Source organism: Alosa sapidissima, chromosome 11 (genome assembly GCF_018492685.1).
Source record: "Alosa sapidissima isolate fAloSap1 chromosome 11, fAloSap1.pri, whole genome shotgun sequence".
Taxonomy (NCBI): Eukaryota; Metazoa; Chordata; class Actinopteri; order Clupeiformes; family Clupeidae; genus Alosa; species Alosa sapidissima.
In genome coordinates this window covers 27,935,603-27,958,770 of record NC_055967.1, presented here as the reverse complement: position 1 = coordinate 27,958,770, position 23,168 = coordinate 27,935,603, and the positions used below count along the sequence as shown (strand labels likewise).

The following is a 23,168-nucleotide window of genomic DNA, read 5'->3' as shown; positions in this document are numbered from 1 at the left end:
ATGCAGAAATATTTCAGTTTTTAACATCTATAGGCCAGTATTCAGTCAGCTATCAAGAGCTCTGCCAAGGAGCTTATGTTTTCAGTGTATTTTGTTTGTCTGTCAATTTTTCTGTAAACAGGGTTGCTCACATACCACTGGCCCAATTTTCGTGAAAATTGGCGCAATAGTGTACCCTATAGTATGTCCCACAGACAATCCTGTTCAGTTTTGGACCAGATCTGAGTGCCATGCTGGATCGATGAGTTTACTCTACTTTTGGGAACCTTTTTGAGATGTGACATTTGGCCTTGGCAAAGGTCTGCACAATCCAAGTGCCCCTCTTTCAAGTCATTTATAACGGTCTGATGCAAATTTAGGGGTCAGAATTATGAATGTATTAGCTAGTATTGTACTTTTACCACTTGTTTAAACTATGATTCACACAAGGGAGTGCTTCTTCAAACATCTGGATAGAAGCAGTGAAAGTGAAACTGTAACATTGATCAGTGTAGCGCATCACTGCTGCTTTGCATAGCACTCAGAAAGCCATGTGCGCAGGGGCGTTGGGTGGGCTGGGCACAATTAGAGTGGAGGCATGATGTCCTTCCCCACAACAAAAAATTATGTCATCTTAAATGTTATCTTAAAGTAGAACTAGTGAAAGACTTTGGAAGGATTATTTTAAGATAATAGATCCTGATACATAAAAATGTCGATTTGGTCAAAAACATTTGTTAAATAACATCAACATAAACAGAAATGCCATAAACATCTGGATGGCCATGTGCCCACCTAGCTTCAATGAGCACAGCACCACCACCTGTATGTGAGTGAGCCTGTAATGCTCCTGACCTCATCTACTATCCAGGCTTCTTATTGGTCCTCTACATCACTCCCATCTGATCCTCTCTGGGGAACGATGTGCCTTTACGTTGTGAGCTACTGACATGTGTTCAGTGTTGTTGACAGTGTTGAGCTACTGACATACTGTCCTCTACAATGTTGAGAGTGTTAAGCTACTGACATACTGTTCTCTACAATGTTGACAGTGTTGAACTACTGACATACTGTTCTCTACAATGTTGAGCTACTGACATGTGTCCTCTACAGTGTTGAGCTACTGACATGTGTCCTCTACAGTGTTGAGCTACTGACATGTGTCCTCTACAGTGTTGTTGACAGTGTTGAGCTACTGACATACTGTTCTCTACAATGTTGACAGTGTTGAGCTACTGACGTGTCCTCTACAGTGTTGACAATGTTGAGCTACTGACATGTGTCCTCTACAGTGATACTTTTCAAATGTATTCCACTGCAGATTACAGAATACATGCCTTAAATGTGACACAATGAATACATATGATCAAATGTCGGCCAAGGATTTTGTGAGTGTGTACTTGCGTGATGGTACCTTTGTGTGTTACTAGTGAAGGTAATAGATCAGGCTTGTGTGTGTATGTGCACTTGTGTATGTGTGAGTGAGTGACCTCTTTTATTCTCAATTTTCATTAGCACTTGTAATGTTGATGATTCAATGTTTTTTACTACAGGACCCCAGGGAGACTAGCGGCCCTTTTTGGGGAAGCTAATGGGGATCCTTATAAAGAATAAAGAATGAATAGTGGGTAGGTGTCTCTCTCTCTCTCTCTCTCTCTCTCTCTCTCTCTCTCTCTCTCTCTCTCTCTCTCTCTCTCTCTCTCTCTCTTGGCTTCTGTACACACAGGCAAACATAAACAACAAGCTGTACTTAAACTCCTAAACTGAGCTCAATCTTTTACCTTTTTAAACACTCTATGGGATTGGGATATTACATACTGGTTGTGCACACACACTGCCCCCATTCTGTCACTGTTTTTTGGATTGATGTTGTTTGCTCTTTTCATTGCATGCTATTGCCAGTCTACTCTTATGCCTGCCACTCTCTTGACTGCCACTTTCTTTCGGAGGTCTTTGTTTACTCAATGGCATGGAGATAGTTGCTAGGTACCCAATTGCTCAGCTTTAATTGCTCTTGTTTTATAGACCTTTATCAGCGTGTGCTGCTGCTGGTACTTGTTTGAGTTTCAGTCTCTGTGTGTGTGTGTTTGTGTGTGTGTGTGTGTTTGATGCTTCACATTCTCTCCTATACATTTTATTTTTCTAATTTTGTAATTTAGCTCTAAATGTAATATTTGCCTTGTACTTTGACTTCTATGTCTTCCTTTCTTCAGCTACCACTGTTTTTGAACCTGTTACCTTAACTTTGTCTTGCATTTCCAAATAACACATGGATGGAAATGTTACAAGATGTCTGCTAACAGAACAGCTGTGCGCTATTAGCTGAATCCCAGAATGAACAAATAAATCTCTCTAACAAGCGGCCACTATTTGGGTTCACTGACTCACTTTCCAGTCATCTGGGAGAGATGTTTACAGGCCTGTGAATGGGGCTGTGATCTGGAAGGCTTTAGGACCCAGGGCAGTTGTGATGTATGAGGCAGGCCTGACCAGAGGAGTTTCACTGCATTCCGCTCTGCAGCTCCACCCGCCCAGAGGCGTATTAAACACTCTGCCTGGGAGTGTAAGAGAGAGGGACACAGAGAGAGAGAGAGAGAGAGAGATGATGTGGGTGGGGCCGGTGGTCCTGCGTAAGGCCTGAGTGTTTGTGTTTGTGTCTGTGCGACAGAGTCTGTGTGTGTGTGTGTTTGTGTGCATGTTGGTTTGTGTGTGTGCGACTCTCGGCCCCCGTGTACTGTAGAAACACTTCTCAGAGGAGAGGGGGAGGGTGTGGCAGGACCTCAGCGAGAGGACCCCAGATCTGCTACAGGTAACACAACACCGTCGTCACACATCTGTCGCTGACATCCGTTTATCTTTCACACAGTCTCTCTGTCTCTCTCCCTTCTTCTGTTTGCCTCATGTCCCCCTCTCTTACTTTCTCTTCTGATTGTTTACTTCCGGTGTGGGGCGTAGTAGAGGAAGCAGTCTGCTGAGTAAGACAGTGGTCCTCCACGAGATGTCTGAATGTTTTGACAACAAGTCCTCCATGAGAGGCAGAAAAGAGACAGAGGAGGGAGAGCTTTCAGGGAACAGCCACACACACACACACACACACACACACACACACAGGGATGGGCAGTATTTCTGATACATGTATTTAAAATACGTATTTCAAATATTTCGTAATTTGTATTTTATTGAGATGATGAAAATGCCTTCGTATTTTGTATCAAAATACTTCAGTGTTGTGTATTTTTGTATTTTCAAAATACTGTAAAATACTTTCTGTGAAACACTGTGATGACATCTGTCTAACTATCTATAAAGCACAAAATCTCTGTCTCTGTCTGTCTGTGGCACCCTCGCATGGTCAAGCCCCTGTGCTCCAGTAGAGCGTTTATTTTCCTTTACTGGACTGATTAACAGGCCCCATAGGCGGCGTCTGAATATAACACTGTTTGAGAAGTTAGTTGTGCTGAAAGGCATCAACTGAGGAGACAGGACTAGCTAAGGTTACGCACACTCCTTTGCTCACACAAGGACAGCACAAGGGCTTGAGTTCACAGGCTTATATCGCTTATAACACTTGAGTTTGCTATTTTCCTTTCTTTTTTCTGTTTACAGGTTTGTTCTAGACTTTAAATGTGTCTATGTTCTCTGACCTGTGAAATATTTCAGTGCTATGGTAACAAGGACATTTCCAATTTTGCACATTTTAAATAAGAAACGATTGATAATGTCATAATAATTGTCTTCTAATTGGCTTAACTGATTGGATGGTAATGTGACAACCTGATCTTTTTAAAAAAACTTTTTTTTGTATTTACATTGATAGAGGTTGTGCACACACCAGTTTCAGACATATTCAAAATGATTCAACTGTGATTAAACTCACCATAAGTGTGGTAGTGATGATGTTAAATAATTAAAATACTACCTAGTTTCAATTTCTAAATAAGTCATCCATTTGGATGGTTTGTCTTTGAGTTATTGTCACTGATTCATAGTGACCAAACTATTACACCAACTGGCTGGGAAGTGCAACAGTTGTGGAGTCGGTACATCTCCAAACTCAAAAACAGTAGACTAACAGTCAATAACAGTGGACTGTCAGAGCAGCACAACATACTAAAACCCTTTCCATTACATTTGGTGCCTCTGCCTAGCCACTTCGTAAATGTGTTAGAAATAGTTCTGTACTTTAAAGAACATTTCGAGCGAATACAGTGTGTATACACACACTAACTTAGTGAATACATTGTGTGCTTGTGGCCAGTACTACTGTGTGACATCAAACCCTTTGTTTCAATATTCCTTGTGTTTTAATGCACAGACATGTGAGTGTGTGTGTGTTTGTGTGTGTGTGTGTGTGTTCTGCCTGCATATGCTCATGACCATGTACGTCTCTACTTTGTGTGTGTGTGTGTGTGTGTGTGTGTGTGTGTGTGTGTGTGTCTAAGTGTATGGAAAGTAGACGTCTGGGTTTTTGCATTTATGGTGTGACTTTCTTATCATCTGTACTTTACTGATGAATGCATCCATTTGTCATCAGTTTCCATGGTAGCAACTGAAAGTATCATTGCACTGCAGGCAAATGTGCATGTGTGTGTGTGTTTACGTGTGTGTGTGTGTGTGTGTGTGTGTGTGTGTGTGTGTGTGTGTGTGTGTATGAATAATACAACAGACCTCTTCTGCAAATGGCCAAAAATGTTATACATATGTTATGCACACACAAACATGCTTACTCACACTAACAGTGCATACAATCAACATGCTAGGGGAAAAGTGTTGCAGAACTGCACAATTCATGTGTACTGAAAGAATCGATCCCACCTCTCCTCCTACCATACTTGTACTTGTACTGGCTTGTACTGGCTTGTACTTACTACTATCTTTGTAGGGCAACCTGGGAAGTGAGCTTTGTGTATACTCTTAATTTATTCATGCTCCTTATGCCTCATGTGAGCTGTTATGAAGGATAAGAGTTAGGTCAGATGCTTCTAATATTCATACAATTTTCTGTTGAATTATTAGATGATAAGTACTACATTTTATGCTAAATTTTAGATACTCAGTTCAGCCTATACACAAATTTGGTCAACGCCACTGTCACTCGTGCCATATTAATTCAATTTACTGTCCTTTATTAATTAAATTTCAGCTGGCTTCTGTTTCTTGTCGCCACCGTCGACTTAAAGGCACCTTATCCTAAACCTAAACCTAACCCTTAATCTTAACCCATGCCTAACCATAGCGCCTTCCAGGCAGTGCTGCCTTGAAGACAACGTTGGGATAAAACACCAAGAAACGTGTGTCAGCAGCTGTGAAGAGATAGGTACTGCTCTCATAGGGCTGACAGGCTACAGAGACAGGTACTGCTCTCATAGCTGACAGGCTACAGAGATAGGTACTGCTCTCATAGGGCTGACAGGCTACAGAGATAGGTACTGCTCTCATAGCTGACAGGCTACAGAGATAGGTACTGCTCTCATAGGGCTGACAGGCTACAGAGATAGGTACTGCTGTCATAGCTGACAGGCTACAGAGATAGGTACTGCTCTCATAGGGCTGACAGGCTACAGAGATAGGTACTGCTCTCATAGGGCTGACAGGCTACAGAGATAGGTACTGCTCTCATAGCTGACGGGCTACAGAGATAGGTACTGCTCTCATAGGGCTGACGGGGTGCTCTCATAGAGCCTTATGTTGCCCCTCCGCTGCTGCGCTCCTCCGAGGAGCGTCGCCTGGCACTGCCGCCATCATCTGTGGTCCCCCGACGGTGGAACGATCTGACAAGTCCCATCAGAGCAGGGGCGTCCCTCTCTGGTTTCAAAAACTCTTCCAAGAATACCTTCTCTCCTAGCGCTTCTGACAGCCTCACACACCTAATATGCACACTCTTCCCTTCTCTCCCTCCTTCCTCTCCACTTCCCTCTCTTTCCTCCTCTACATTCTCTTCTACCACCTCTCCTCCTACCATACTTTGACTTGTACTTACTATGTAGGCACTCCAATCCTCTAATACTAGTATTGACAGATGCAGTGGTAATTCCTAGCTATAGTCTCCTCTGCACTGTACCTTAAATGTTATTATATTGCTGTAGCTGTTGTTCTGTAGCTTAAATGTAAAAATGCTTAAATGTTGATAGCTTAATTGTTGTTCTAATGCTGCAACTGTAGCTCTATAGCTTAAATGCATACATTTTAATATCTTAAATGTTATTCTAATGCTACAACTGTAGCTCTTTAGCTGAAATGTTAAAATGCCTAATGTCCTATTGCTGTAAGTTGCTTTGGATAAACGCGTCCACCAAATGAATAAAAGTAAAATGTAAATGCACTGCAGTGTGATGATAATTAAAATCTCAGACTCAAGTGCAGTTTGGTTTTGTTTACTCAGTGAAGGTAACAAGTCCACAATCCAAAGAGTATCCAACAAGCCAAGGTCAGTACACAGGGAATCCAAAGACAGGGCGAACAATCCAAAACGTAATCCAAACAAGTGTGGTCAAAAAACAGGCAGGCAAGGTCAAAACTGGAAATAGGCTAAACAGGTAATCTCAAAAGTATATCCACAAATGGACACGGTTTAGTAGAGTTAAAGGGACACCAGGCAAGCCTGATGCTTTTTCTCTACAAAACTCCCCCTCGCTCGGTCTGAAGCTCTTTTCCTTTTCTTTGCGTCTTCAGTCAAGGGTTTTTTGCTGCTTATTCGCCGGCTCTGCCATTATACACACGTTTGCAACAATCTCTAGCGTTTCGTTCTGTGCTGTAAACTGATCCTGCTTCGGTCGGCGGGTAGGATACACCGAACTTGCAAGTGGGATATTCTTCCTACAGGCAGTAGGGTCGGGCGAGAGAGCCTTTATTCGCCCCATAATGAGTCATTTAACCATATACCGACTTACGAAGATGATTAATTAACACGAAAACGTTGCCTGGTGTCCCTTTAATACAAACAATACCTCACGTCGAGGCAACAGATACAGAGTCCTTTTATAGGGCAAGTCTACTAGATATTAGTCACAGGTATCAAAACTCTAGGGAAGCCTGCAAGACTGGAGTGGGCATGTCTGTTGATGTCCAGAGTGCTGCAGCCAGTCAGGCCTTACATGCAGTGCAAGTGGGAATACATGTTCTAGAATTCTATTTAGAATTCTATAGTGTGTGTGCGGAAGGTCAACACAACAATATGACACTGTAAAGAACAGAAAGGAGATGGGCTCATGAGTATGTATCTCATCTGCTCCCTGTGTGTAGAGTCCCATCATGGACTGCTCGGACGAAACCCCTCTTCTACCAGATACACCTAAGGGCAAGAACCCCAAAAAGGGACGTGGTCCCAAGCTGACCGATTGGTGGATATCTGGCTGGAGTCCCACCCACTGCCCCTGCTGTGCATCTGATAGGGTGGAGCCGCTGGTGCTGCTGCAGCTGGGAGAGACGGTGGAGTCAAACACCAAGAACTGGATAATGAGGCTTCTGTCCAAGCCACAGACCCAGGGAGGTGAGAGATGAAAGGTTAAAAGTTACAGAAAAACCCTCATATGAACTACTAGTAGCATCTGGTCTCAGGAGGCACGGGGGTGTGTACATCTGTTGAAAGTGTGTTGCTTCAGAGAGATATACAACACAGGTAGGGGAGGAGAGGCAGCAGTCGGGCTCCCTGGTGATCAAACCCACATTTTTACCTCTCTCTTTCTGCTGTAGGTGCTGGCCTGCTTGTCCACCCTGGGGAGGACGACTTCAATGATTTCCTGCTGCTGTCCGCATCACGCTGTACTCTGCTGCAGGCCACTGAGGAGCTGGGTCTGTGCCGACCCAACCAGGATGGCAACATGGCCGCATTCTCCTTGCACAACAAGGAGCTCTTCAAAAACTCAGGTGACCTGCCGCCTTCTCCTACGACAACAAACAGCTCATCAGAAACCCAGATGACTTAGTGACCACCCCATAAAATATGGAGTAAAACTGGTGTCGCTTCAAAATGAATCTGCATTTGAATTCCTAAATTTGAGCAATTGTGTTGAAGAACCCAGTCTGAATACTATATTTGGAAATTGAATTGATTAGTTTGGAGTTGAATCCCAATAAACCTCAAATCAAATGTTATGTAAAACATCAGGAGTTATCATCATATGGGTAGGAATGTATGATATGTATATTTTTTTGTCTACATACAAAATAATTTCATGTTATGTCTCCCCCCAGTCTACACAGGGGAGTCAGCCCTTTGGTCCCACAGCACTATGTTCCAAGGGTTAGGGTTAGAGTTAGGGTTAGGTTGGGGGAACATAGGGCTGTGGGAACATAGGCACAGTCCCTATGCAGGTAGACAGGCAGGCCCAATACAGTACGTGTGTATTAAAACAGATTAGTTGCTACAGGGACAGGGCACAGCTTTTAACTGTGATGACACTAGGTCCTAATTTAACCCTCCTGTTATCCTTGGGGTCAATTTGACCCCAAGCAACGTTTAACATCATAAAATATATGGTTCACTTTTTTTTTTGCTTCATGTTTCATGACTTTTCCTCAATTGAAGGGTACAACAGAGTTAGCATGAAATTTGTACAATAATATGTTTTCAATATCCTATACAAATATTTTGTACATTGATGTTCCTTGGGGTCAGTTTGACCCCAGCTGTATGAAACATAGGATACATGAATATTTGACACATTATGGATATTATTATTTGAATAGTATGAGAACATATTGTTATTATCATTATTACATACACAAGTACTTATTACATATAAGTCATTTTGGCAGGACTGTATAAGTCAAAAGGGGAAGCAACAGCAAGCATTTGGGCTGCTGACACTGGATGGGCAATATTGCCAGCCAGGGTTCCAAGGTTCATAAAGGGGTGTGGGGGGTGGGATTGTTTTGTAGGGCTTTTGATGGTGGCTATTACACTCTTGTTAAGTACCTGTCACAAAAAAACTGGGTAACAATATGAATTATAATCATTTTCTGAGGGTTTATTTAGCTGGGGTCAAATTGACCCCAAGGATAAAGAGTGTCGGTAAGATTTGAGGATAACACAAGGGTTAAGTGATAGCACACTGTAAAGTCTAAAGTCTAACTAATTTAACAACCAGTCTGTTATTGGTTTAATGCCATGAACAGGATGCTAAGCTCAAACATTTATGGTCCCACGTGCCACACCTTAAATTTAGTTCATTTACAAGACACTGGTGACAGACTTTGCACTTCGCCCTTCCTTTAAATCAGAGCTGCCTATGGAGTTAGAACATTCATTCCCAATGCATAAGAACCTTTGGGAGGATTAAGACAGGACTGAGATATCTATTCAATACAGCCATGACAATGCAATGCGTAAAAACCTTTGGGAGGATTTGGACAGGACTGAGATATCTATTCAATACAGCCATGACAATGCAATGCGTAAAAACCTTTGGGAGGATTTGGACAGGACTGAGATATCTATTCAATACAGCCATGACATTGCAATGCATAAAAACCTTTGGGAGGTTTGAACAGGGTTGAGATATCTATTCAATACAGCCATGACATTGCAATGCATAAAAACCTTTGGGAGGATTGAACAGGGTTGAGATATCTATTCAATACAGCTATGACGTTGCAATGCATAAAAACCTTTGGGAGGATTGAACAGGGTTGAGATATCTATTCAATACAGCCATGACATTCCAATGCATAAAAACCTTTGGGAGGATTGAACAGGGTTGAGATATCTATTCAATACAGCCATGACATTGCAATGCATAAAAAACTTTTGGGAGGATTGAACAGGGTTGAGATATCTATTCAATACAGCCATGACATTGCAATGCCTCTGCTGACTTTGTTGAAACGACATTCATATGCAGAGCCCATCTTACCTACTGCAGACAAATACATCAGCATACTGTATGTGGTATCTGCACAACTGATACTTAGAGATGTACAACCTGTTCACTTTGTTATCCTGCTATATGTGTTAATTGTTTATTAGATTACATTAGTTTAAACTTTATTGTCATTGCACAAGTAAGGACAACCAGTACAACGAAATGCAGTTTAACATCTAACCAATATATAGTGCAATCATTAAACAGTGCTTTTCTTTAAAGCAGTGCTTAAAAAAAAAAAAAACACAGAATGCAGTATGATCATGTTAGTCCATTATTAACGTGCATAATGTGCATAGTTCTGAGAAATCAGACAGTCCATAGTCCATAACTAGTAAAGACAGAATGCAGTATGATCATATAGAGTGCATTGTTGAGGTGCATCATTAATTATTATAATTATTGAGTTTGCCTGTGTGTGTGTGTGTGTGTGTGTGTGTGTGTGTCTGTGTGTGAGTTGTGTGAGTGTGTGTGTGTGTGTGAGTATATGTGTGTGTGTGTGTGTGTGTGTGTGTGTGCGCGTGTGTGTGTGTGTGTGTGTGTGTGTGTGTGTGTGCGTGTGCATGGATTACAGACAACATGCAAGAGTTTCTTACTCTGGCAGAGCGCCAGTATATTATTAAATATGAGCTGGAGTCTCTCAAAACGCTGGGGATCCTACGAATCCCAGGAGTCCCTTCATCTCTGGGGCTTCTCAAGTCCTGGGAAAATGTCTGTAAGTCTCGTCCTTCTCCTCTCTAACCCTCCTTATATGAGAGATTATGATGGTCCAAAGAAAGAAACTTACAGTACACTGAAAACTTCTTTATCTGTCTCTCTTCTGTGCCCCCCTCTCTCTCTCACCCCTCTTTCTATCTCTCCTTCTCCTTATTCCATTTCTTTATCTCTCTCTCCCTCTCCTTATTCCCCCTCTCTTGTTCTTTCTCTCTTTCTCTCTCTCTCCCTATTCCCCCTTTCTCTCTATTCTCTATCTCTCTCTCTCTTTTTCTCTCTCTCTCCCTCTTCCCCCTCTTTGTTCTCTGTGGTAGTTCAGAGACTGCGGAAGGCTGGTTTGATAGTGGACATGTTGCCGTTGCACAACCAGAAGCAGCTTGTTGCTCTGAGGAAGGAGTGGTACTCACACACAAGACTCTGGGGACAGCCACTGGGTACACACACACACACACACACACATGCATACATACACACATGCATACATACACACAGATAACAAGTTGGGACGTTCCATTCACTATCAGCAATATCTCTTCCTCTCTTCTCTTCTTTTCTCTCCACTCTGCTCATCTTATCTCATCTCATCTCCTCTCCTCTTTTCTTCTCTTCTCTTATTTTCTCTTCTCTCCTCTCCACTCCTCTCCTTTCCTCTCATCTCTTCTCCTCTTTCCCTTTCTTCTCTTCTCTTCTCTTTTCTTCTCCTCTCCTCTCCTCTTTTGTCTTTTCTTCTGTATGTCTCTTGTCTCTCTCCCTCCATGTCTTCCTCTCTCTACCTCAGATTCTATCCAGTCCTACTTTGGTGGATCGGTAGCATTCTACTTCAGCTTCCTGGACTTCTACACACGTGCTCTGATGCCCATGGCTCTTCTGGGCACCGTGTTGGCAATGATGCCACACGAGATGGGCAAGGCTGCCCTTCCGGACGACACCGAGGAGCCGCCAGCAGCGACGACGGAGTCGGATTCCGATCCGGAGTGGGCGTCACCCGGCGGGCTGGTCGTCATGGCGATGGTGAGCATGCTGTGGTCCACGCTCCTGCTGGAGCTGTGGAAGCGGCGGAGCTCCACCCTTGCGTACCACTGGGGGACCGATCGCCTGACGGAGCATTTCGCCGAGCCACGGCCCGCCTTCCGTGGCGAGCTGGGGACCAACCCAGTGACCAACCGCACGGAGCCCCTCTTCCCCGCATGGCAGCGGCAGCTGCGGCTGGCCCTAGTGTCCCTGCCCCTGGTGGTTGTGTTCCTGGGGCTGGTCGTGTTGGGCATGGCGGGTTTCTACTGGGCAGAGAGTCTGGCACGGGGCTGGCACGAGAGCAGCCAATCGCTGGTCAGCAGGGTCATGCTCTACGTGCCGTCTGTGGCCCACATCGTCTACACCAACATCCTGGGCACAGCCTACGGCAAAGTGGCGTTAACGCTAACGGAGTGGGGTAAGACGCACGCACACACACACACACACACACACACACACACACACACTCACATGCACCAACACACACACACACACACATGCATGCAGACAAATACACACACACACATACAGTCACATGCACCAATGCACACGCACGCATACATACAAATACACACACACACACACACACACACACACAGATACACACACACACATGCACATACACACACACACACACACACAGACACACACACACACACACAGATACACACACACACACACACACACACACACACAGATACACACACACACACACACAGATACACACACACACACACACACATACTCTCGCTCTCTGTATCTTTCTTTCTCTCTCACTCTCTTGCTCATGGTCTCTGGTACATTTGCACGAGTAAACACTGATAACAGATTTGAAACACACCCCCATACCAGATGCACTGCTGTCTGGAACCCCCTCTGGGCATCCCATTCTGTGAGAGTCACATTCGCATGACAGAACACACGAATGTTAAACATTCATTAAACAGACAGCAGTTTTAGGGAGCTCTAACTAAGCGTCTGTTTTCATCAGAGAACCACCGAGAAGAATCAGCCTTCCAGAATCACCACACCACCAAAGTTATTGTGGTGAGTATACACATATAAACACACACACACACACACACACACACACACACACACACACACACACACACCTACATAGAGACACATTCACATAAAGAGTCGTTTTAGCTGCATATTAAACATCTTCTTCTGCATTTTCAATGGCAGTTACGACAGGCGAGATGTTTTTAGTGTTTGCTGTGGGCCAGCATTGGGCCGGCATCCGCCATTACCCTTGCATGTGCAACACACACACACACTCTCTCATTTTCACATGTTGCGTAGAATATTATTTTCTCTGTTCTTCTCTCTGTATCAGTTCACCTTCTTCAACTGCTTTGCGGTGTTGTTCCACATCGCGTTTGTGAAGCAGGACCTGCCTCTACTTCGGAAGGTGTGTCCTTGACCCCCCCCCCCACACACACACACACACACACACACACTACCACCAGTATTGTGAATCAGCTTGTGGAAATCATTGTGTGTGTGTGTGTGTGTGTGTGTGTGTGTGTGTGTGTGTGTGTGTCTGTATGTGTGTGTAGCGCCTGGCCTCTCTGTTGATTGTGACCCAGCTGGTGAGTCAGTTGACTGAAGTGGCCGTGCCATTCGCCATTGACCGCATCTTTAACGCCCCTGAGCGCAAAGAGGAGGATGACGACCCTGAGGTCGACGCCATAATAGCCCAGAGCAACCTGCCGACTTTCCCCGTGAGTCACACCTTCGTCACCATCATCATCATCATCATCAGCATCACCATCATCATCACCACAACTACACACCATCACACCATAATCGACCACCATCATTACAATTATCACTCCCACTACCACTGATGTCATCACTACAATCAATGTTCATTGTGTGTGTGTGTGTGTGTGTGTGTGTGTGTGTGTGTGTGTGAGTGTGTGTGTGTGTGTGTGTGTGTGTGTGTGTGTGTGTGTGTGTGTGTGTGTGTCGTGTATCGTTCAGGGTCTGTTCTCAGAGTACATTGAGTTGCTGGTGCAGTTCGGCTACCTGAGTTTGTTTTCGTGTGTGTACCCGCTGACGGCGCTCTTCCTGCTGCTCAACAACCTCACGGAGCTCCGCACTGACGCGTTCAAGCTCTGCAAGCTCTTCCGCAAGCCCTTCCACCCACCCACCGCAAGCATGGGGGTCTGGCAGGTATGGGCCTAGGGTACAGCTAGTGTGTGTGTATGTGTGTGAATGTGTGATTATGTGTGTGTATAGATGTGTATATATATATATATGAATGTATACTTGTTTGTATTTTATGTACATTTGTGGTTTGGGTGTATATCCATTTGCAACATGTGTAATTTGTGATGTGTGTGTGTGTGTGTGCGTATGTGTGTGTGTGTGTGTGTGTGTGTGTGTTACAGGCGGCGTTCGAGGTTCTGGGTTTTATGTCAGTCATGTCAAACTGCTGGCTGCTGCTCATGTCTCCACGGTTACAAGAATTCTCTGAGGAGGCGGGGCTGAATGGCACACAGCTTCTTGTGGTGGCTGTTCTAGTGGAGGTACACAGGCACAATGCTAAACACACAATGCTACACATACTACACAACAACACTGGAAGTACTGTACACAGATATAATACTACACACATAATACTACACAATACTACACTGACAACACTGAAGGTACACATTCACAATGTTAAATGTAAAATTGCTTTCACATTATTACTGTAATTCCCTGTCCATTAACTGAGCTTTATACATTGATTTGACAAAATTTCTTCAGCAATAAGGTTAATACACTGATGCACGCTATACTGTACATGGGGATGCATTTCTTTCATGTTCCAGTCATGTTTTTTATACACAACACATACAGTACAATTCACTGGAAATTACTTAATAATTTAGTAATAGTAATTAATTAGCTTATTCTTATATTTTTCCTTTTTATTTAAAGGTATGCGACAACTAAAAGCTCTGTATTTACAGAAGAGAAATAAACAGTTTAGTCTCAACGACCTACAGTACATTCCACCATGTGTGAAATGCCTTTTATACTTTCATACTTATATGTGTGTGTGTGTGTGTGTGTGTGTGTGACAGCACATTCTCATCGTGGTGAAATTGGTCGTGGCCTTCATCATTCCGGATGAGCCAGACTGGGTGAGGATCCAGAGGGAGAAGATTGAGTTCCACTCCATGCGCGCCCTGGGCGAGCAGGTAAGAGAGCCACACCTGTCCCACTACACACCTGCAGTAGTGGAGTGGTAATTGGGAGAATTGGGAGATTTCCTGGTCGGCTGGTAAAGTTTTGAGGTCGGACCGATTACTGTGATCTTAAAAAGGGCATGATATCGCTGTTTGTTTAAGTTCTTAACTGCCCACTCCAGCAGCCTGGACTGTGTGATCACAGCCCCTCACTGTCACTCCCCACAGCGCTGGTAATAACGTGGTAACAACCAGGCTTGGAATTTCACCATTCTGGGGGCAAGGCCACTTGGCCTTCAGTTGGGCATATTTGGTGGGGGGCACAAAGGCCACATGTCAGGGCACCAAGGCCAAAGTTAACTATTAGTAGTAGGCTATAAAAATTATCAAAGTTGTATTTAGCCTATTCACTGCAGTAGACCTGCATCACTGTATGAAACATTACAAAAACATGAAATGAAAACATGACATATTACATAGAACTGTGAATCATCTGACTATCTAATATTTACAGATATCTAGGCTATATATAACATTTATTTTATATTTGGCCTGTTATGAAATTATGTATTGAACAATTTAAGCACAGCTCAGCTTTAAGAAACTCAAATAGTCTAGATGCATGCTTAGCATTTTGTGATCATTAAGGCTACTTTTACAAACTCTTAGTCAGCTGTCCTCTGATTTACCAATATATAGGCGATATTTGTAACATTTATTTTGTATTTGGCCCATTATGAAATCATGTGGAACAATTTAAACACATTGTAAAACTTAAAGCCCAAATTTGGAGACATCCATGTATGTCGAACTTTACTGCAAATTCAAAACTGGATTACTCTGGAACGGCTAACTGTACAGGGGACTGCTTTACACCTTTGTGTTCGGTAAGGTCTCCTGTTTATTCTGATATTGGGTTGTCATGTGTTAAAAGAAGGGTTCGTAAAGTATTACACCGAGATGAATGGGTATGGAGATCATGGGACGCAAAACCTTCAGTAGAATGTATGATTAAATTGAATTATATTATTTACTTTTCTTGCCAACCGTTCAACACAGCAATTATCGGCTAACATTGTTTAAAAGCTGAGAAAAAGCTCTTTCATGTGATACGTGTGATGTCTGTGTGATGAATAGGCTACTTCGCGAGTAGTTCAACTGAGAATGGGTGAATTTGGACGCACTTTCTTTCTTGCGCTGCCACTTTCTCTACTGCGTAAATGACTAAATTAATTTGCGCTGTGAATGCTAAGATTATTTTGACAGGCCACAGGCTAAATAAAAATCGCTATTAGTAGGACGCAAAACAGAATATTGAAAGAAGGGGGCACCAAGGCCACCGTGGCCTGTAAACCTCTGATTTTCAAAGGGGCCTCACGGCCAATGCAAGGGGCTACGACGTCCATGGCCGTCGTGAAATTCCTACCCTGGTAACAACTATGATGCCCTGACATGCAGGTGATGAGATGCGTATGAGATCGGTACAGACTACTGAAGATTTTAGATGACAGAAACCCTGGACCTCCTACTACACACCTGTAGGGTCTTCTCCTACACACCTGTCCTCTGTCCTACACATGGTCTCCTCCTACACACCTGTCCTCTGTCCTACACACCTGTAGGGTCTCCTCCAACACACCTGTCTTCTGTCCTACACACCTGTATAGGGTCTCCTCCAACACACCTGTCCTCTGTCCTACACACCTGTAGGGTCTCCTTCAACACACCTGTCTTCTGTCCTACACACCTGTAGGGTCTCCTCCAACACACCTGTCCTCTGTCCTACACACCTGTAGGGTCTCCTCCAACACACCTGTCCTCTGTCCTATGCTATATATGTTGGTGAGGGGAAAGAACACGCGGCTTCATAGATTAATAAAGTTCGATGCGTAACTCATGACCCCCTGACCCATAACGTCATCAATCACAAAAAACGAATTCACAACATCCTCCACCCCTCCACCCACTGAGCTGCTCAGAGAGGCTGCTCTGGCTAGTCCAGAGGTATAGAGGTACAGAGTTAGAGGCAGAGGCAGAAGTATAGGCAGAGGAATAGGCAGAGGCAGTGATGAAGGTATAGGTATAGACTCCTCTATCTGTCTTTATAGACCCTTTCAACAAGGTAAACAAAAACAATGCTTGAACATTCTATTTGGGCCCCAATCTACATCCTCTGCATTAAGATAACATATGGAATGTTAAAAAGGAAGTCTTGGGGCAGAGAGGAACGCAGATAAATTAATAATAAATATATTCTTTCATACCAACGATATAGCGCGATGATATTGTTAAAACTAGATGTGCCGCATAGCGGTACAAAATATGACCGCCGCTCAGTCCTGTACATCCGTTCCGCGAAAATAAATCACACTTCAATTTGTCTCCATATTTTACTCCATCCCCCACTCTTGAAACTTTTGTGTATGCTTGTTTGGCATGCCTGAGTGTGTGTGTGCGGCTGCACAGAAAGTAGCCTACTGGTGCTGAAAAGGTGAATAGATTGTAGAATAGCCAAAGAAGATGTAGCATTGTTATAAAACCTTTAAAATCTCTAAACAATCACAAGTAGGGCAGTTCATCACAGTTCATCCATTGCAACTGGATTGATGAAAGGTCACTTACACCTGTAGGCTACATTGTATTTGGGAAAAGCAAAAGGTATCAGCCTAATGTTATTTATTTATTTATTTATTTATAAACAAAAACATCTCTGTCAGTTCCATGCCGTCCATCAACAGCTATCAAAAACAAAGGTCATTTTTGGATGGATGGATTTTTTGTGAATGTTTCTTCTTCTACATAAAATTTTAGTCATCTTTAGTTCATGTAATACTTTATTGTCAATGCACAAATTAAGTAACAGTAGTCTGAAACGAAATGCTGTTTTACATCTAACCAGTGGTGCAAATAACGGACATGTCCAAATGGGCCTTGATGAAATGCGTCGCTAGACTGTTCAATACACATTTTAACGGGCCAAAGTTGAAGAGCTGTTGTCCGTTATTGTTCGTGCAAATATAGGCTGATTCATGTTCCCTTGCATTGTGTAACTGAGGTCCATGGCTGGCTTTCACCAGACCAAGCTCAATCTTTTAAGAAATCAAAAAATAAATAGCGGGCAGATCAGGCTGGGTTCACCCAGCCTAGTCCATAGGCACCCGATATTGTTTAATTTTCCGATTGAGATATCCACGCTCTGGCTATTCTAAATGCAAAAATGCATCAGGGAGTTATGACAAAACTGTAACTAACAAACTAGATCCTAATAGAAAGCTGTTAGCTTCCCTAAGCTACAGGTAGGCTTATAAGGTATGCCTATTTACAACATAAATTGTTAATAGGCTATGCTGGCGACACAAATAAAATCTCCTTTGGAAACCAATGGCTTACGCCTTACAGTATCAAACGGACTTAAACTGCCATATCGTGGCGAAAAGTTGTAATAAAATTCAAGCAGCTCCATGAGTCAAGGAAAGCGTGAATGAAGTAGCCACTTCTAAATGGGACCCACTACACAGTAGCTTAAGGTGTGTTGCTAAAGCAGCAATAATGAAATGAAGGTGTCATTGTTTGGATACTTCACACACACGTGCTTTTTAATTTCGCAATTAACTACCAAGCTGGAATCAAACCACATCGATTCCCCTCTCACATCCTGCACGCACTTAAAACAAAATAAACAGGCATCTCAGTCTCACGCATGTATAGGCAAAACTGTATCAGACCGGTGTAAAGTTGGTAAATCTTCCATTGCACAGAATGATTTTTGTAGCACGTGCAACAAATGACAGTCGAAAGATACAATTACAGTGCTGCTATCAATTTGCTTGGTATAACCGCATGTTTTCTACAAATGCAATCAATCAAATTGGCCTCCATCACTCAACCAACGCTAACAGTAACATTACCTAGGTCCTTATTGATATTATAAGATTAACGTACCTGCAGTAAAAACCAAGCATGTCCGATAAACATCCTCAGATTTATTTCGGCTTCAAGAAGAAATGGGAATTACATTTCATGAGAACATCGTCCTATCCTTATTAGACGTTCTCTGCGGTACAGTCCTTGTAGGAAGCGTCCATTGTTTTTCCAACCCACTTTTAACTTCCAACAAAATTACGTCTCACTGCAACGATGTGCCATCTAGTGGATAAACGACTACTTATCGCCAATACTGGAAATGCAGCCATGATGATGATGCATATTTATTTTGGATTTCTTTTAATCCTACTGAATTTGTAATTATGTATCAGCCGTTCTAATACCGATAGTATGTGGGTGCCTGTGTGTGTGTGCATGTGAATATGTGTGCACCGCCATCTACAGGCCAATGAGTGTACAGTCACTAAATGTACACATAACCTAATTTTTTTTAGACCCCCCCATGGATGAAATTCTACAAAACTTGGCATACCCCCAGAGAATGCCAGGTCAATCATACACATACAATTTGGTGCAGTTCTGAACATCTTAACTGAAGAGAGGGGCGATTAAAGCAGAATAATATTGCATTTTCATTTTTTACCGGGGGGGTGCAAATCACAAATGAGTGATTATGGGCCAGGTTGATGTGGGCCCTTGAGACCAACATACCATAAAAGATTCTTCATCCTCAGTGCCACGATTCAGGTAGTTATTTAGGAAAAACTGCTTTTTTTGCGGTTTGGGGGGCCCAGCACGGGGGGGGGGGGGAGTGGCCCCCGGGGACAAAACGAATTTTTTCCGTAAAAGTCTAGTGAGGCTACATACCCACCAAATTTCATGTGCCCTGGTGGTTCGGTGTCCCGGGTATCGTTGACCAAAAATTCAGGAAGTAGATGACGGGGAAAAAAAAAAAAAAAAAAAACTTTGACAATCCCTATATGACCGCTTCGCTAGCGGCGGTCATAATAAATGGTGAGTTAATTTTCCGTGTGTACAGAGGTGACCAAGAAGCTATCAATTCTTGTCCAAAAAGTATTGCTACACCACCATACACAATATGTTGTCCAAAGGTGAGTCATTTTTCCCTGTTGCACCGACACTGGATTTTAGGGTTCCCCCACCTGCCAAATCCCACTTTAACCACTGGGTATAGGTATAGGCAGAGGCAGAGGTATAGGCAAAAGCAGAAGCTGCTCTGGTTGCTCTGGTTGCTCTGGCTGCTCCTATCCTCCCATAGCCAGTAGGGGGCAGACCTACCCCCAGTCTGTTGTGCTGTGCCCCTATAGCTGTTCCTCCTCTGTTTTCTTCCACTGTACAGACTTCATCTGTACGTGTTGTGTTCCCATGTTTTTCCTCTCTGACTTGCAGAAGCTCTGAAATCCACACAGAGAGGAGACAGGAGCTGGTGCATCGCCAGCAGCCTCGTCCAGCAAGAGGTGAGCAACAGCCACCCATAGCACAACCTGTCACAAAGATTCTAACGACAGATGGAGATTGAAGGCGATGGAGAAGATAGAGATGTGGTGGAGGGAGAGGAAGATGAAGCCTTACACATGGATATCGTATCTATGCTTCCTCCTACAGAGGACCACCACACCACACCACCATCATAATCATCAGAGATGTAAATGTCTGGCTTCAAAATGTAAAAGTCCTGCCACATTTTTGTTCCAACCATTCACTTAATCAGCTGATTCTAATCACCACAGCTCTTAAGCCAGGTAGATCAGGTAATTAGTGAAATCACCTGTGTTAAGCACACAGGTAGAACCAATACATGGCAGGACTTTTACTTTCTAAAGCTGGACTTTTACATCTCTGATAATCACTGATAATCAACACCACACAAAAACATATCACTGCATTGAAGTATACTGTAATGCTTTGTTATTGTCTTGCCAAAGCATGATGAAGCTAGATAGCTGCGTCTCACCATAGCCTATAATATGTTTGCAGACTGCCTGGACACTTGCTTGAGTGAACTTTAGTGAAGTTTGGTTTCACACTTACAGCCTTGGTGTGGCGTGTGAAATGAGCATCCTCTGGGTGTTTACCACTTAAGAGAACTGAGTTGTAATCTCTCACAAAGTGTGTGACTTGAGAGAGTCTAATGCCATGAAAGCAGACATTAAGGCTTCAAAACTACTAAGCAACATAACTATACATAACAACATAACTATAGCCAGACAATAGCTGACAAGAGAGAGGAGAAGCCTATTGCCTTAACGTTTTTAGCCATGCTCATTAAGTATTAAATGTACGTTGGAGCTTGGGATTGGATTTCACTGAGGAAGGCATGCTCTTCTTATGTGCTCTGACTGTAAGGAGCTAATGCATATAATTAGTTTAAGTCTATGGTGTATGCATATAATTAGTGATGTTTGCGCTCATGGTCAACCAAAGGTTGGGGTCAGCCTGCAAGACTAGGGTGAGTCAGCCAAACAAAAGCATCTGGAAGCAGCCTGCAGGAGCTCTCACAGTCTCCCAGAGGTACATTGAGTATTTAAGTTATTTACCGGTAATCACTTTGTCACGTGTGCTTTCTCTCACTGTATATGTCTCTCGAAGTGAATTGACCTCAGTTTGCTTCAATCTTCAAAGTGTTGGCTAAGTCAACTGCTAGCTCTTGATTGGATTTAAGGCTGTTCTGTGTGTGGTGAAATAGGAAACTATTTTTTTTATTTTCCAAATTATTTTTTAATGAATATTTAACTTCAGAAACATTTCTTAGACCCTCAGGATGAAAATGTAAGAGCAGATATCAGATAGCTGCAGATATCTCCTCTAATTTAAGTTGTTGGGGGATCATTCCATATGAAATGAGCCAATTTTGAAAAACCTTCCCACTTGACCCCCTCACATTTCCTTTATTCACTTATATTGTGTGCCTCTACATCTAAAACGAATGTCTGCAAAGTTATACCTCCAAATTGTGAGTATTTCTGAGACACCTACCCCAATTTCTGAGAAGTGGCCTTCAGACCAGGTTATCTTAGTAACAACTTCAGACTCAAACATGGTTTTTGGAGTGCAAACAATCAACATACTTTATAATGTCATTCCCGGTCAAATGACATAAGCTTAAATATGGATTTATCTGTGAAAACACCAATCAGTTGACTTTTTTTTACATTTTCTACCAGGAGCATCTACCTGGACATCAAACAAAATCAGGCTGATTTCACATAATGACCCAGTGCCTTTTGTTTTTGGTGCTCTTAAGAATGTAAAAAATTTACCTGTAACAGGACACATGTAGCTAAAATATGATGAAAGCATCCTACTTGTTATATAGGCTTGAGTGTTGTTAAAACACAAACTCACTTTTACTGCAGATGTACTGAACTCCTCTGTACTTACTTGAAGTGTTTCCAAATACACCTTTTCTTAAAACTCAAAATCATCAAATACTGGAACACCTACACGTCAGCATTACCAAACTTCCCAGGTATTACCTGAGGAATGTTGTGTGTTATGCAGATCTTTACCTTTCACATTTTAAATGAAGTGCTGGCTTAGAAGGGAAAACTCCACACACACTCTGTGTAATTTGTCAGTTGATTCAAGTAAGATCCAGTTATTATTTACATAAATTGTTACTATTAACTATTAAATCAAATGGTTCAAGTAAACACATAGCAGCCAGGACACACACACACACACACACACACAAAGCTTCTGTGTGCCGTTTCATTGTCATTCACTGTACAATCACAAAATAATTGTCACAATAAACACTCTGCTACAGGGTTGTGTTGTTCTTTCCTCATCTTTTATTAGGCAAATATAAAAATAAATGGTCTCTGAGACAGAGGTGTGCTTTTGGGGTCATGGGAACAGCAGCAGGACAGAGAACTCTAAACCAAACATGACATCAGTGAGTGTGAACAGGAAAAATAGAAACACACACACACACACAGACACACACACACACACACACACACAAAGCATACACCGGTGTAGTGTGGGTTCAATCAAGGGCAGCAGTGCTGATAGTGACTGCCTAGGATCTCGAATTAGCCTAACCCTAAACTACACACAGAGAGACAGTTAATATGAAATCCTAATCTGAAAACAAACACAGGGTGTTTACAGTATGTGGTGGTGGGGGCTGTATTGTGAGAAAGGGATAATAACCTCGCTGTTGTTGAGCTTCTCTTCCACAAGGTGGCGCTTGACAAAGCTCAGCTAAGTCACACTGATGACTCAGGGAGAGGAGGTTCATATGAACTCGGATTATGGTGCTTAGTTCAGTGTAGGTGAGGTCATGATAGCCACCAGAGAGTGCTACAGAGCACAATTCAGACCTATAGAGGATCTCTCTGTCACACACGCCGAAATCTGCTGGTCATCCTTCTAGTCTATTCTATTGAGAAGTGACCACATTACAAATACGCCATCCTGGTGACCTTGTAGGTCCCAACACTGGGTCCACAAAACCATTAGAACCAAGAATGTTCAGAGCTTAAGACAGAGCACCTAT

General features: G+C 42.9%; 1 protein-coding gene across 2 annotated transcripts; it reads left to right on the top strand.

Moving 5' to 3' along the window:
- Positions 1-2,491: 2,491 nt before the first annotated feature.
- Positions 2,492-22,435, top strand: ano10b (anoctamin 10b). Of its 2 annotated transcripts, XR_006035251.1 has the most exons (14): positions 2,492-2,788; positions 7,222-7,468; positions 7,672-7,845; positions 10,417-10,557; positions 10,871-10,990; positions 11,335-11,985; positions 12,559-12,614; positions 12,910-12,984; positions 13,133-13,297; positions 13,560-13,751; positions 13,970-14,107; positions 14,654-14,770; positions 20,054-20,121; positions 21,829-22,435. XR_006035251.1 is itself a non-coding variant. In XM_042111408.1 (13 exons), the coding sequence occupies exons 2-13, from the start codon at positions 7,231-7,233 to the stop codon at positions 20,060-20,062; spliced, it is 2,076 nt and encodes a 691-aa protein (XP_041967342.1). In that variant the 5' UTR covers positions 2,492-2,788; positions 7,222-7,230; the 3' UTR covers positions 20,063-22,435. The 2 variants fall into 2 exon arrangements, 1 of the variants encoding a protein (XP_041967342.1); XM_042111408.1 differs by having other exon boundaries at positions 20,054-22,435.
- Positions 22,436-23,168: the final 733 nt, after the last annotated feature.

Excerpts from the sequence above, each read along its gene's own strand:
- ano10b (XM_042111408.1), top strand. The coding sequence starts at position 7,231 with ATGGACTGCTCGGACGAAACCCCTCTTCTACCAGATACACCTAAGGGC. Across the intron at positions 12,985-13,132 it reads ACCTGCCTCTACTTCGGAAG|CGCCTGGCCTCTCTGTTGAT; the intron begins GTGTGTCCTTGA and ends ATGTGTGTGTAG. Across the intron at positions 13,298-13,559 it reads GCAACCTGCCGACTTTCCCC|GGTCTGTTCTCAGAGTACAT; the intron begins GTGAGTCACACC and ends TGTATCGTTCAG.